The sequence below is a fragment of the Herpailurus yagouaroundi genome, unplaced genomic scaffold, assembly GCF_014898765.1.
Source record: "Herpailurus yagouaroundi ecotype Mexico unplaced genomic scaffold, PumYag 160, whole genome shotgun sequence".
In the NCBI taxonomy this organism is placed as follows: domain Eukaryota; kingdom Metazoa; phylum Chordata; class Mammalia; order Carnivora; family Felidae; genus Herpailurus; species Herpailurus yagouaroundi.
In genome coordinates, this window is record NW_024412401.1 from 6971919 (window position 1) to 6987752 (window position 15834).

Below are 15834 nucleotides of genomic sequence, written 5' to 3' on the forward strand. Positions count from 1 at the left end.
TTGAGGCTAAACATGTCTGTGCTGTGAACATAGCCTGGAGTTTACCAGTACTGTCTGGTTTCTGTATTTTGTTTTCTGTATTCTCTGATTACATGTTACACCACATTTCCCAGTGTTGTCAGAGTATTATGCAAAGCATAATAATTTATTAGATTACACTAACTAAAACCATGTAGCAATTTGGATGAAAGAGAAGCATTTATTTTTTGCTATTACAAAAAAAGGAAACTATTGTAATAATGGAATAAATAGGATTCTAGGCAAAGTATTTGCCTTATTTCAAAATTTAGAAACAGATTTAGAACTATAAATCTGTGTCCTTATTATAAACAGAGGGGTTTTAAACAGATGCACACGTGAGTCTCTTGAAGACCTAAGACTCCTATGAATTTCTTACATGCAAATCAAGAACAGCAGTCCCCACTCCACCACCGCTACCAGCTATAAACTCCCCGTACCTGAAATCCTAGCATTTACAAATTTATTCCTTTCTTTGGAAAACTAGAAGACTAGATAGCAAAGAAGTACAGCTTTTGCAGTGATGTCTTAGAAAAATAATAGGTGAGAGGAAAGTTTTCCAAAGGACCAGTGATGAGAAAGGGGACAGGGTAAGCAGAGTGGACTGAAAGATCAGATGCCAATCAGGAGGCAGGAGATGGAAGAGGAGGAGACCCCACATGAGAGACAGCAGGACAGGAAGGAGTTAAAAACTCCCAAGCTATAAAATGTGAAAGGTATTTGGAAGGAGAACCAGACTAAGGGGAAAAAAATCATGCTTTTCAGTATAACTATTATCTGTAACAAAGCAACTCTTGTTGAAATTGCCAGGTAGCCAGATACTGAAAAGTTTCTGGCCGGCACGGGATGGTAACTGGTAATAGTCAGTATCCAACATTACTAATTTCAGATGTCTAAGATGTTGGTATTTATAAGGGCTTTTATGAGATCGCACTGATCGTGGTTAACTGTATTTAACTCATGAGTCTCAAATTCTTCAACCGGGAATTCTCACTTCAGAGAGCTTTTGCAGATTTACCTCCAGTGGCCCGTGTGAGAAACCGGTGATACTTACAGAAGTGAGCATTTCTTATGGCATTGTTTGGATAGTCTCATTTATTACAAGACATCATCCATTGATTAAATCTGGGCTGAATACAGTTTGCTTTGTTTTAGATATTGAAAGTATGTGACATTTGTAACACCTCATTGCTGAATAACCTTTTCATTAGTGGGTGTCACTACCTTCTTCACCTTTCTCCTGAATTGAGATTTGGGGCCACTGGCTATCACAGCTGGCTTCCTGAACTGTACTGCAGGGGTCCCTGGCAAGTCAGCCTAGCACACGCAGTCTCATTTCTCTGCAAGTAGATGCTTTCTGGGGTCTCCAACAAGACCAATCCTGGGGTGACTTTTAAGCTCTCTGTGTCTGTCCAGATGCTGATGGCAGTTTCGGGAGAATCCATCGTATTTAAATTTCCTCTTTTTGTAATTATCCTGAAACCTTCACAGTTTTTCAAAATTGAAACAGTTGAGTTCCTTCTCACTAACAGAGTTGATCCTTCTCTGTTTTCTTGTTCATTTCCTCTTTGTTTTCTTTAAACTTGCTTCTTAGTTTACCAGAAGTTCCCAACACCGTCACAGCATTTCCTCCCATTTTGCAGATCTGATGCCGATAATTGCTAACATTTATTCAAACCTCATACTGTGCTAAGGAATCCTTCTAACAGCTTTACATACATTAATGTGTCTATTCTTCTCTGCAGTCATAGAAGTAGAAAACCAAGGCACAAAGAGATTAAATAACTTGCCTAAGGTCACTCTCCAGTGATGGAGTCCAGACACCTGATGTGTGGGCTGCCCCTTCTCGTGCCCATGCCCACTGTAGACATCACTAGTTTATCATGCTTTTTTTTTTTTTTTTTTTTTTGCTGCTCAGTCCTCATGCATGTTACCCAGAGTCCATACCTGCATGGTACCCTAGGAGGACTCTGCCAATCGCTAGTTCAGGCTTCAGAATCTCAAACCTATGTGCCGTTGGCACATCCTTTCTGGAGCTCTCAGGTAGTCTCTAAACCCACCGCCTGCAGTTCCCATTTCTGTCACTGCCCTGTACCACAGTCATCTTCAACATGTCCCATTCTGCCTGGGAATGAACGCACATGCACATTTCCCAGCATAGATTGCCTCCAGCTACACAGTAAGAACCTCAAGTCTTTGAAGTATGATTCACTTTTGATGGCTCACAATAGTAAAGAACCATTTTCAAATGATGTTTGTGACTCATAAGGTTAGGAGAATTGAAAGAAGGACCCATTTCATTCAATGAGTTAACAGATATTCACTAAGCCTGGATTAATTAGCCCTTGCTAACTACTGTGACAAAAAAAATGCAAATATATGATGGCTAAATATGATAGACTGTTTCTTGTTCACATAAAGTCTGAAATAAATCATTGCTCAGGATGGATTTCGAAGGTAGGGCCAAGAAGTGGTATTCTCGCATTCCATCAGCTAGAACTTGGTACCTTGCTAACACCTAACTGCAAAGAGGCTGAGAAGTGACCTAGCTGTGTGACTGAGAAGAAGAAAGGAGTTGGTTAGTAGTAAATCTGCCTCAGCCGGAGCTTCTAAAATGGAAGGCATCATGCTGTTAAAAACAAAGTTCCTATTAGCAGAGGCCTGGACTTGGGCCCTGAGAAAAAGTTACTCACAATGCTCTCTGTTCTTGGCTGCACTCAAAAAACAAACCTTCCATCTCTCCTGGCTCCTCTCTCAATCACCTTTATACTGGGCCAAAGATATTTTTCAGACACATATGTTCAGATTTTTTCCCATTGGGTTTTGATTTTACCCAGAGCCACACATGCGGGAAAGAGGCATGAACCAGAACCTAGGCTACACCCAGGAATATATTTCTGAGCATTTGCTCCTGGGGCTGCTCATTTATCCCTACCTGTCTCTCCATTGCTCATCCTTCAGGGTAAGGACAGTGCCTGGGTGGCCGAACTCCTCTGCTGTAGAGGCATCACAAGGTAGCACACCATTGGATACCGACACACGGGTTTAGCTGTGCCTCACGTTCACCCTGTGACAAGGGCTGCCCTTGCTTATCGCTAGTGAGGCTCTATCTCCCCTCTTCCACATGACTTCTAACAGGAGCCATAATCCAAAAGCTAAGGGCTATGAGATCTGAACCGAGCAAAAACGATTCCCTTCATGCTGCTGTTTCTAGGTCTGACTCTCTCGGACGGGCTTGATTCCTCATATTAGGCCCAGTAAATGGAAACACTTGCCTTTGTTTCCATTTCTTTTCTCTTAGGCATGTATAACTAGGCTTAATCTCCTTCTCTCTCGCTCTTAGTCAGCTGTAAGAGAAATGCATAGATTAAAGGAAAGCCTAATCTATAAACCCTATCGGTTTACATCAGTGAGTGTGAATTTACTCTGCTGGCTGAGGCTGACTTGAAGAAGGGAAGAGCTGCCAGCAGCATGTGCCCACCAGCCTGACAGCCCAGGTACCCCTCACACTGCAGAGGCCCTGCCGTCACGGCCCAAGTCCCGTGGGACGTTTCTGCTTTGCCTACTGTGAAAGCCATTCTGAGTACAGCATGCCGTGACTTTTGTTTTTGAGCATCGTCTTAGCACAAACATTTAATTTATCATTTCACTCCCTCTGTGCATCTCTAGTCTTTTTTTTTCATCTTAATTAACTTCCATAATTAAAAGTCATACTCAGGGGCGCCTGGGTGGCTCAGTCAGTTGAGTGTCCGACTTCGGCTCAGGTCACGATCTTGCAGTTTGTGAGGTTGAGCCCTGTGTCGGGCTCTGTGCTGACAGCTTAGAGCCTGGAGCCTGCTTCGGATTCTGTGTCTCCCTCTCTCTACCCCTTCCCTGCTCATGCTCTGTCTCTCTCTGTCTCTCAAAGATGAACAAACATTAAAAAAATTTTTTTTCAAGTCAAACTCATTAACGTGAATATAATCAGACACAAACCTAGGCATGGCATCACTTAGCAGCACTCACTTATTAGGTCATCATCCAGATGATCTAGAATAGGTTCATGTTGTTGCTGCTGGTGGTGCTGTTGTTGTTGTTGTTGTTGTTGTTGTTGTTAGCTGACCATTAAAATCAAGGTCCAACTTGAAATTTTCAAATAGGAACTAGCAAAGGTGTCTTAAAAGAAATCTTTCCAACTCACCAGAATCAGAGAAATCAGTTACAGAAAAACCAGAAGAGTGTATTTGTTGATTTTCAAACCTGGCTGTGTATCAGAATTACCTATGAACTTGTTGAAAATGGAGATTATAGCTTCCATTCCAGGACAGAAAACTTTATCAGAAGTCTGAACTCTGTCACTGGCAAAGCTTCTCCTGTATACTGGAATGGCATGGTTATGCACATTGGATGAATCTGTTTCCTTGGGAACCACGGTGGAGTAAATCAAAGGGGACCTAAAACCATCTCACGGTTGCCTTACTCTTGGGGTAGGGAGAAACTTTGTGTCCCAAGTCGAAGTCGTTGCCCTGTGTGCTAGTTTTAAACCACCTAAGATTCAAATTTAGCAGGTCTGGAATGGGACTCAGTAATATATACAAGCTTTTTCTAATAGATGTAAGAGGTTGATAAACATTATTTTCAGGGGCACCTGGGTGTCTCAGTTGGTTAACCATCTGACTCTTAATTTTAGCTCAGGTCATGATCTCATAGTTCATGGGTTTGAGCCCCATGTGGAGCTCTGTGCTGACAGTGCGGAGGCTGCTTGGGATTCTCTCTCTCTCTCCTTCTCTGTCTGCCTCTCCCCTGCTCAAGCTCTCTCTCTCTCTCTCAAAATAAATTTGGGGCGCCTGGGTGGCGCAGTCGGTTGAGCGCCCGACTTCAGCCAGGTCACGATCTCGCGGTCCGGGAGTTCGAGCCCCGCATCAGGCTCTGGGCTGATGGCTCAGAGCCTGGAGCCTGTTTCCGATTCTGTGTCTCCCTCTCTCTCTGCCCCTCCCCCGTTCATGCTCTGTCTCTCTCTGTCCGAAAAATAAATAAATGTTGAAAAAAAAATTTAAAAAAAAAAATAAATAAATAAATAAATTGATAAACATTAAAAAGAAAAAAAAGAGAAACAGTATTTTATAATTACAAATACTTGGGTAACGTGATTTGTCTTAACAATGGATCATGAAGGTAGTGAGAAATGTACAAGTAGCTTCTGCAAATGAGAGCACCTCTAGTGACAGGACAAAAGGCCATTACCTTTGAGCAAAAACTCAATATAATTAATTAAGGGCTGGATTTAATTCAGTGACATTTGAATTTTATAGCTATACACTTGTAGCTATAAAAAAAACTTTATTATTAAAATTCCTATAGGAAAAATAACAGTAATTGTGAGCCTGAAACTCTCTGGTCCCTTACCTACTTTTCTCCATTGGCACAGTTGTTTTTATTGCACAGTGGGGCAATTTGTATTATAGCAGGAAGATTATGTTTTTAATAAGTACCCAGGGAGTTCTGAGACAGCCAGTCCACAGACAAGGATTGGAGATTCCGTATAACAAGCACCAGACTTTAGGTCAAAAATCTAGGTTACCCCTACTACCTGCTGCTCTGTGATCTTGGGCAATCCGTGAAGCATCTCTGAACCTCGATTCTTTGATTACATAAAACAAGTACTTTACCTGCCTCGGGGTTGTTACAAAAGCAAAAACAAATTCAGAATACACATAGCATACGAAACGCACACATATATTCACTTACTAGATATTGATTGAGGACCTACCAATGTGCCCGGATTAGGCAGTAGGAATAAAGAAGAGAACAAGAGTGATGTGATCCCTGCTTTTATGGAGGTTACTTGGTGAGGGATGGGGACGGAGAATACACAAATAAATGATAAATTCGGATATTTCTTTGTTTATGAAGTTGGTGGTAAGAGACATAATGACTGGCCAGGGATAAAGGAATGCCTGATTTAGATGGGGTGGTTAGGAAAGGTCCCAGTAGGAGATATTATTTGCACCTGAGGAACAACTGGAGAGGACAGCCATGCAGAAGTCTGTACCTAGAGGCTGTCAGGAAAAGGAAGAGCCCTGGTACATGAGCCGATGTTTTAGGAAGAGAAAGGAGGTCAGTGTGGCCAGAGCAGTGACTGATGGGGAGTGTGGCTCCAGTGAGGTAGGAGAGGTTGACAGTTGGGCCTGAACCCATAGAGGACACGGTTGGTTGTGAAAAGGAGTTTGAAATTTTGTTCTACGCACACTGATAAAGCACTGGATAATTTAAACTGAAGAGTTACATAATTGGATTCATGTTTGAGAAAGATCATTGAAGCTGTCACAAGAGGAGGCTATAGTGACAGGTGGAAGTGAGATCAGTTAGGCTGTGCTGCAGTCCAGCCAGAGAAGGTGACAACATTAGATTATAGCGACAGAGGGGCAGGTTAGACTTAAGGTATATTTGGAGTTAGAGCAGGGAGCTTTCTGCAGGTAGGGAGGTAAGGAAAATACGCTGGGATTTATTCACTGTCATTCCAGATTACTCCCCTATTATCACCCTGTGTTATTCTTGGAAACCATCATAGTTCAAAGCCACTCATCTCCACTTCAGGTCTTACACAGTCTCGTATATATGGAGTACATACAGGTGAGATAAGGAAAAAGACCCCTAAACAGTCAAAATAAGGATGGAAAGCCTATGCACGTATTCAGACCTCACTCAAGCTTCTGCCTTGGAACATAGTTTTAATGAGCTTAACAACCTATACCTAGAGCACAGTTAAAAAAAAAGGGAAGAGGAGAAGAAAGAGGACAGCTTGTAACAGGAGGCTGTGTGACAGTGCAGGCAGGAATGATGGATAAATAGATGAGGGAGAAAACATAAAGTATAGAAAGCAAGTTAAATGGCATTGTTGAGTTAGGGGTTTCTTCACAGTTAATGAAGGTACAGAAGAGGGAACAACCTTGTAGTGTCCTGCCTATTAAATGGTTAAAACAAAACTAAATCCATTTGGCTTGCAAAGAAGTAAGCTTAGGGTACATAAAAAATGATTTCATGTGGACCCTTATTTCCCCGAGGTGCTTAATAAATGGTTCTTTTAATTGTATCTTGCGGCCGTGTACACAAAGTGCTGGATTTTTAGCCCCAGCTGATAAAGGCCCATTAAAATGTCACGTACACAGAACCTCTACTTCCGGGAAGGTGGAGCACATGCACTTGTCCCCATTCTTCTTGTTAAATACAATTAAAATCCATGGCGACTGTACATAAAACAAACTGAAGACTCAAAGGTGGAGAGGAAAAAGCAGACTGGCTAGAGACCTCGGGGACTGTGGTACTACACAGTTGTTACCTCCTTGGGTTCTCTTTTTGCCTCCTAACTCCCAAACTCAGAGCTGAAGAAGCCAGCCATCCGCAGATGCAATGGGAACACGAAAAAAATGCCTCAACTGAAGACCTCTCTCTCTAGCCAGAGGACCGGGAAAGGGGTGGCTTAACCAGACAGAAGACTTTTGGGAAGCTCTACCTCAAAACAAAAAACCATGATTCATTGCCACCCACACCAGCAAAGGCTGAGTGGGGAACCTAGACTTCACCTCATCTGATGTGAAGTGATTGTTCCTCAGTACCCCCATGGATGTGGTGTCAGAAAAGACAGATTTCATCCCCACAGGGTGAAAAGCAGGGTAGAAAGCACATTGGGAACCTGGAATTCTACCCTCACCTTGTGACACCTTCTTTACCCTTTACGCTGGAGTGGTGTTACAGAAGGCCTCTTGGAGAGTCAGGACTTTCACCTACTACCCAACAGCACTAAGGCCCCTCCCACAGTGGAGCCAGTAGAGACCACGTGGGGAGCCAGAAGTCCCACCACTGCTCTGCTCGGCAGTAATGAGGAGTCCCCCATTTGAGTGACAAAGGAGGCAGCTGGAGAATCTGGACCTCTATTTCCATTGGGTAGTAATAAGGTGGCCCTTCCCTGCTCCCCCACCTTAGTGGTTGCAGAGAAAGCCAACTAAAACAGTAGGCTTAAATAAGATCCAGATTTGCATAACGTAATATGAAAATGTCCAAGTATCAATTAAAAATCACTCGTCATACCCCAAACCCACTATCACCACTCTTACTCTGCATTCTTATTCAGTTCTAGCATTCTTACTCAGGGCTGGAAGCTCTATCCAGTGAAATAATGCAAGAAAAGGAAATGAAAGGCATACAGATCAGAAAGGAAGAAATAACACTATTTGCAGACAAAATGATCACCTACTTAGAAAATTATAAGAAATCCACCCACAACAAGTCCTGGAACCAACATGTAAGTTTAACAAGGTTACAGTATATACAAAAATCAGCAGTATAGGGGCGCCTGGGTGGCGCAGTCGGTTAAGCGTCCGACTTCAGCCAGGTCACGATCTCGCGGTCCGTGAGTTCGAGCCCCGCGTCGGGCTCTGGGCTGATGGCTCAGAGCCTGGAGCCTGTTTCCGATTCTGTGTCTCCCTCTCTCTCTGCCCCTCCCCCGTTCATGCTCTGTCTCTCTCTGTCCCAAAAATAAATAAACGTTGGAAAAAAAAAATTTTTTTTAAATCAGCAGTATATCTATGTACTGTCAGTGAACAGTGAAATTGAAAATACAATGTAATTTACCATCCCTCAAAATCAAAATAATTAGGTATAAATCTAACAAAATGTATATAGAACGTGTGTGTCAGAAACCATAAAACACTGATGGAAGAAGTTAAAAGAGATCTAAATAAATAGACATACAGTGTTCGTGTATTAGAAGATTCAACATAGAATGTCAATTCTCCCCAGATTGATACAGTAGTTTAACGTAAATACTGTCACAATACCAGTAAGAGAAAGTCTTTGCAAACCACGTATCTGACAGAGGACTAATATCTAGAGTGTAAAGAACTTGCAAAACTCAACAGAAAATAATATTCCAGTTAGACACTGCTCAAATGACACGAAGAGACATTTTACCAAAGAGGATATAAAGACAGCAAGAAAGCACGTGAAAAAATATTCAACATCAGTAGCATCAGGGAAATGGGAACTCAAACCACAATGAGATATCACTGCACACCTATCAGAATGGCTAAAATTAAAACTAATGGCAACACCAAATGCTGGCAAGGATGGAGGGAAACTGGATCACTCATACGTTACCGATGGGAATGTGAAATGATATAGCCACTCTGGAAAACAGTTCAGCAGTTTCTTTAAAAACTAAACATGCAACTACCGTATGCCCTAGCAATGGCACTCCTGGGCGTTTATCCCAAATGAATGAAGACTTATGTTCGCACAAAGACTTGTACAGAAATATTTATAGCAGCTTTATTTAAATAGACACATCAGGAAACAACCCAGATGTCCTTCAACAAGTGAAGCAAGCACACAACCATGGTACCATTAGAGACCCCATATAATCTCCAAAGAATTATTCTGAGTGGAAAAAAAAATTTTTTTTTAAATTAGAGTACTATAGGATTCCATTTTTATAATGTTCTTGAAATGACAAAATTTTAGAAATGGAAAAGAGATTAAGAGTTACCAAAGGATTAAGGCAGGGCTGGGGCAGCATTTGGGCTCCTTTAGTGATGGGAATGCTCTTTAGCTTAACTTATCAATGTCAATGTCCTAATTATGATACTATAGTTTTATAAGATGTTACTATTGGGGGAATCTAGGTAAAGAGTACACGAGATTGTGTTATCTCTTACAACTGCATGTGAATGTATAATTATCTCAAAGTAAAAAAACTGATTGAAAACAAGAGGCCCTTGGGGCACCTGGGTGGCTCAGTCAGTTAAGCCTCTGACTTTTGACTTTGGCTCAGGTCATGATCTCATAATTCCTGCGATCATGCCCCACATCAGGCTCTGTGCTGACAATGCAGAGTCTACTTGGGATTCTCTCTCTGCCCCTCCCCTACTTGTGCACACGCTGTCTTTCTCTCTCTCAAAATAAATAAATAAACATTTTTTTTAAAGCATAGAAAATAATAAACCTTTAAAATAGAATATATACTATCATTTATTAATTTAACGATAAAATGCACAAATCACAAATCATCCCAGCTTGTTAGATACTATTCTCCATCTTCAGATTCTTCGATCTTTGTTCTTTTTCTGACAGTTCTATGGTGGGCGAGCAGGTGGGTGGATGGCTGCTATATCGTGCAGTTACAGTTTTTTCAAAGGAAAATGTGGTTAGTGGGAAAAGCCTTGGTATGCTAGTTATTCATTGTGGGTCATCCCATGTTTCAAGTGAATGACCCAAGCCCATAGCCACCATTTAGTAAAATCTCACATTCCTTCCCACTTTCAGGAAAGCCACTAGTGAAGACATCACGAGTGACTGTGATCAACACTGAGGAGCCTGCAATCACAGCTGATGTAGGAAGCACCATCAAAACAGTGCCAGGAGTGAATGTGACCATTAACTGCCAAGTTGCAGGTGAGAAATGTATTCATGTGTTAGTTCATGTGTTCAAAAATTAATGGAGCCTTGTGCTAGGTCAGGGGATACAAAGATAAATACAGATTCTATTCTTAGGGACTCAGGACTAATAGGAAAGCTAAGGAAAGAACCTCAGTCACCCTGAAAATGGAAAAGGCTACAGAAGTTTAGAGGAGGAAAGATGAATTCTGGCTGGGATGAGGTGGTTTCTTATTTCAGCCTTGCACACTGATAGAATGTGAACATGCAAAGATGGGGGCAAAGAGTGTTCCAAGCGAACAAAAGATTGTGAAAAATTCATGGAAGTAAGAAAGCCCCAAGATAGAAGCAAACGGTGTGTGGCTGTTCTGGCTGGAGCCCAGAGTACAGAAATGGTGTGGAGGGGCTTAAACTTTAGGAAGGTGGGTTGTAACTATGCCATGGGAGACCTTAAATGCTTGGCCAAGGAGTTCAGAAAAAGGTGGGTGGAAAGTGACATTAAGGAGCCATACTTCCAGAGGACGAAGCCAACAGCAGTACATAAAATGGATTGAAGATAGGAAATACTGGAACAGAGAGGCCCATTAAGAAGCTGTCATAGTAGTTGGGGCACCTGGCTGGCTCAGTCAATAGAGCGTGTGACTCTATTTCAAGGCTGTGAGTTCGAGCCCCACGTTGGGTGGAAAGATTACTTAAAAATAAAATCTTAAAAAAAAAATGCTGTCAGAGTAGTTTAGAGAAGAGGTAATGGGGGCCTGAACTCAGGGCACTGGTGATAGAAAGGTAAAGGGTAGAGGAACATGAGAGAGATGGCAGAGGTAAGACCAGCAGGAATCTGGAGCTTACTCTCATCAAAAGTGGGTAGGAGTCATTGATGAAAACATCCGGTGCTGTTAGTGGTGATACAGGAATTGCCCTCCAGTTGGCCTTGCAAACCCAGAGGCCTACAGGGAACAGAAAGTCAGAGGAAAGTGGAGGAGTGGTAGACAGTAGGGGATGGTATATGCTCTTTATAAAGATACTTAACCTCCGATTAAAAAACAACAGGGGTGCCTGTGGCTCAGTTGGTTAAGTGTCCAACTCTTAATTTTGGCTCAGGTCATGATCTCATGGTTCGTAAGTTCAAGCCCCTCATTGGGCTCTGCACTGACAGTGTGGAGCCTGCTTTGGATTCTCTCTCTCCCTCTCTCCCTGCCCCTCCCCTGCGCGCGTGCGCGCTCTCTCTCTCTCTTTCTCTTTCTCTCTCTCTCTCTCTCTCAATAAATAAACCTACAAAAAAAAAAAAAATCCTACAAAACCCAGATGCTGATCCTCCCTTCCTGTGGACCACTACTTGGTGACATCTACCCTAAAGGTTTTCACTGCCACAATGCAGAGAAATGCATTGTACCAGGGCCCAGCTACAGTCCCCTGCTTGTTGTCCTCAGTGGCTGTAGCCTGCTGTGGCACACCCAAACCCAGGTTACCCAGTCATGCTCAGTGTGCACAGTGGACAGGCATTGGCACCCTGTTCTGGGGCTTTCTCGATCTCCAATCTCTACCCCATTACCAGAGGCTTTACCTCCACTTAGGATTTATGAGCCAGATAGCCCATTTTCATTTTTTTAATATAATTTATTGACAAATTGGTTTCCATACAACAACTGCCCTCCTCAATGCCCATCACCCACTTTCCCCTCTCCCCCACCCCCCATCAACCGTCAGTTTGTTCTCAGTATCCAAGAGTTTCTTACGGTTTGCCTCCCTCCCTCTCTGTAACTTTTTTTTTCCCTTCTCCTCCCCCCATGGTCTTCTTTTAAGTTTCTCAAGATCCACCTATGAGTGAAAACATACGGTATCTGTCTTTCCTGCCTGACTTATTTCACTTAGCATAATACCTTCCAGTCCCATCCATGTTGCTGCAAATGGCCAGATTTCATTCTTTCTCATTTGCCAAGTAGTATTCCATTATATATATAAACCACATCTTCTTTATCCATTTGTCAGTTGATGGACATTTAGGCTCTTCCCATAATTTGGCTATTGTTGAAACTGCTGCTATATAACTCTCAACAATAGCCAAATTATGGAAAGAGCCTAAATGTCCATCAACTGATGAACGGAGAAAGAAATTGTGATTTACTACACTATGGAGTACTACGTGGCAATGAGAAAGAATGAAATATGGCCCTTTGTAGCAACGTGGATGGAACTGGAGAGTGTTATGCTAAGTGAAATAAGCCATACAGAGAAATACAGATACCATATGTTTTCACTCTTGTGTGGATCCTGAGACACTTAACAGAAACCCATGGGGGAGGGGAAGGAAAAAAAAAAGAGGTTAGAGAGGGATGGAGCCAAAGCATAAGAGACTCTTAAAAACTGAGAACAAACTGAGGGTTGATGAGGGGTGGGAGGGAGGGGAGGATGGGTGATGGGTATTGAGGAGGGCATCTTTTGGGATGAGCACTGGGTGTTGTATGGAAACCAATTTGACAATAAATTTCATATATTGAAAAAAAAAGTGCTGCTATATAAACACTGGGGTACAAGTGCCCCTATGCATCAGCACTCCTGTATCCCTTGGGTAAATTCCTAGCAGTGCTATTATTGGGTCACAGGGTAGATCTGTTTTTAATATTTTGAGGAACCTCCACAGTTTTCCAGAGCGGCTGCACCAGTTTGCATTCCCACCAACAGTGCAAGAGCAGATAACCCATTTTCAAATAGGTAGGAGGAAGATCTTACTCTAAGGCATTTTGTTTCCAAACAGTGGCCAGGCTGCTTTTCTCTGAAATATTCTGGTAGCTCCAGGAAATCAAAAATATAAATCTCTGTCATCCTACATTAGCTTCTTTTTGTAAAGCTTCCCTTGGCCTGCATGTCCAACCTCATCAGCAAAACCTTCCACAGCCACACCCCTTCAGGCCCTGTAGTCCCAGATGAAGAGTCAGATAAAACCTCTGACAGGGCTGCCCTTCGTGCAGGGACTGCTGGTGCAGGTAAGGCCTTCTGTGCAGAACCATCATTCCTCACCTGGTCACTGCGAACACATGCCTCAGCGACAGAGCACTGACCGGAGACAAAATGGACCATGCCGGCTCTCTTCTTGATGGGTGAGGTTGGTAGGAGTAGAAGAATGGGGATCAAGGACAGCGCAACAAGGAAGTGGGCACTTAAAGGCGACTGAGAGAAGCAGAATCCAGGCAAGGAAGTATTCACCACGGGGAACCGGGGGCACTGAAACCAGCTTTGGCCAATTCTTCCATGCCACCTGGTGCCCTGTCTCCCTGACTACATCCAGAGACTCACTCTTGGTGACCTTATCATGAGATCTCAGGTCGTGCCCAGTTTTTGCCTGGCTGGGCACATTACAGTCTTTATTTTTATTTTTATTCATAGAACCATTTGTGTTAATCGTGGTTAACCAAAATGAACCTGTGTATCTCTGTCATTATGCCTTTTGTTAAATAAGATATTTATTCAGAGTGGTGGGAAAAAGGCTACTTTTGATTACACAGTTGGTCTGTGAATTTGCTGGACAAAGAAATTACCCTTGAGTCTCCGGTCAAAAGTGTTGTGACACTCAAGGGCATTAGGAATGACTTTTGCTTTACTAATACAGTGGCTCTGTGGCTTTCTTAGGGTATAATTTATTGGCTATTTTATAGTCTATATTCAGAATATGACATAATTTATGTAGATTAACTTCTGTCCTTACATGTTAGAGTTGTTAGCCATTTCTCATTAAATAACTTTTTGTACATATATGCGTTCAATTTGTAAGATGCAGCCTCACAAATTCTTCCCAACGCTTAAACATAAAAAATATTAAGCAGTGAGTATGATGAGCATTCTTCTTGAAAAGTGATCCAAACCACTGTACTACTCACACACTTTTTCTCTATTTGAGTTCAAAAAACTTGGTAGGAGATAAAGGGTTAGGGGAGGAGGGAGTGTTTCAGTCATTTGGGACTAGCATGTACAAAGGTCCTGAGGTAGAAAGAACAGGCTTCATCTAAAGGAGTAGAATATGGCTGGTGTGGCTCTAGTACAGAGAGCAGAGAAGAAAGTAGCACGACATGTGGCTGGAGGGTGGGGGGCAGCAGGCAGGGGCTAGCTCTTACATGCTCTCATAGATTATGGTACAATTTGGGATTTTATCCTAAGAGCAAAGGAGGCTTTGGAAGAGCTTAGTGGGTAAAATCATCAGGACTAGTGATATAGAAATAAACAGTTGAGGAATCAGTGATGGGCAGGATATTCATTAGGATAGTCCAGACTCTGATAAGAAGTAGACCCCCAAATGTATAACAGGTCAAACACAATAGAAGCTTATCATTGTTTAGCTAAGAGTCCAAAGAGCGGCTGCCCCACACAGTCATTCAGGGTCGTGGGATGCTGGCAGCTCTGTTATTTTCAACATATGCCTTCCAAGGTGTCCCCAGGGGTTATCTCTAACCTGTCAACCAGAACAGGGGAAAAACAAAACGTGGAAGGTGGTTGAGAAGGCTTTTGAGGGCCACACCTAGAACCAGCACGCATTGGCACTTCTCACAGTGCCTCTTTGCCACGTGGTCACTCACCGCTACAAAGGATATTGAACAGTGTAGCCTAGAGGGGTACCCAGGAAAAAGAAGAAAACAGGTTTTATGAACAGCTGTCAGTGTCTGCCACCGTCAGTGTGGAGAAGTGTGGAAGGCTGAAAACCTCCTTTCCAGACTTCAGCAGTTCTTTAGAATAATTGCCAAGGCTGCCATTTAAGTTACTGTATCCTTTCCTTTTCTTGCACCAAGCCATCGAAGAAGCTTCTAAAGTGCATCATGTCAAGGAGCACCTTGCAATGGACACCCCATCTTGAGATGCTGACAGGCTGCCAAGGAGCAAGCAGCTTTCCAAATGTAACAAGTGGTTAGCAAGAATATCCTGTCTGGGATTTTAAAAAGTATTGTGGCATCACCCTACCTAGCAGCTCTGTGAAGATTAAAGGCACTAAGCCTTATAATCCTATCAGGTTACAACCCATTATCACCACATTTATTGATCCTTTCAAGCCACAGGCAGGGCACTGTTTTGTTGATAAGATATGCCACGGAGGAGAAAAAGTAAAAGCAGAGTTTTTTCCCTCCCCTGTTTTAGACAGAAATCATACCAAGGGAGTCCAGAGTGTGGAGCCTGTCCAAGTAACTTGTCAACAACATAGCTTTGGATTTTGCTCTGTGGTGGAGTATATTTTCTGTCATTTTTTAGACATTTCTTTCAGTAAAATGTGTGGTCACATCACAACAGCCTAGGGAAAAAAAAAAAAAAAATCTCCCGCAACCTGACCAGCTTCTCAACAAAAAGGGAGCTACCAAAGCCAGCACACGTGGGTTCTAGAAACCCCTCCTAACAATAACCTGGGTGTCATAGTTATAGCAGAAAGGT

General features: G+C 42.6%; 1 protein-coding gene across 9 annotated transcripts in view; it reads left to right on the forward strand.

Annotated features, from left to right (window-relative positions):
• ADAMTSL1 (ADAMTS like 1) overlaps window positions 1–15834 on the forward strand; it is an 885520-nt gene that overhangs the window by 790403 nt on the left and 79283 nt on the right. For all 9 annotated transcript variants that reach the window (XM_040481343.1, XM_040481342.1, XM_040481344.1 and 6 more), the window contains one exon: window positions 10318–10446. In XM_040481343.1, coding sequence (XP_040337277.1) covers window positions 10318–10446 — 129 coding nt within the window. The remainder of the gene's footprint in view (window positions 1–10317; window positions 10447–15834) is intronic.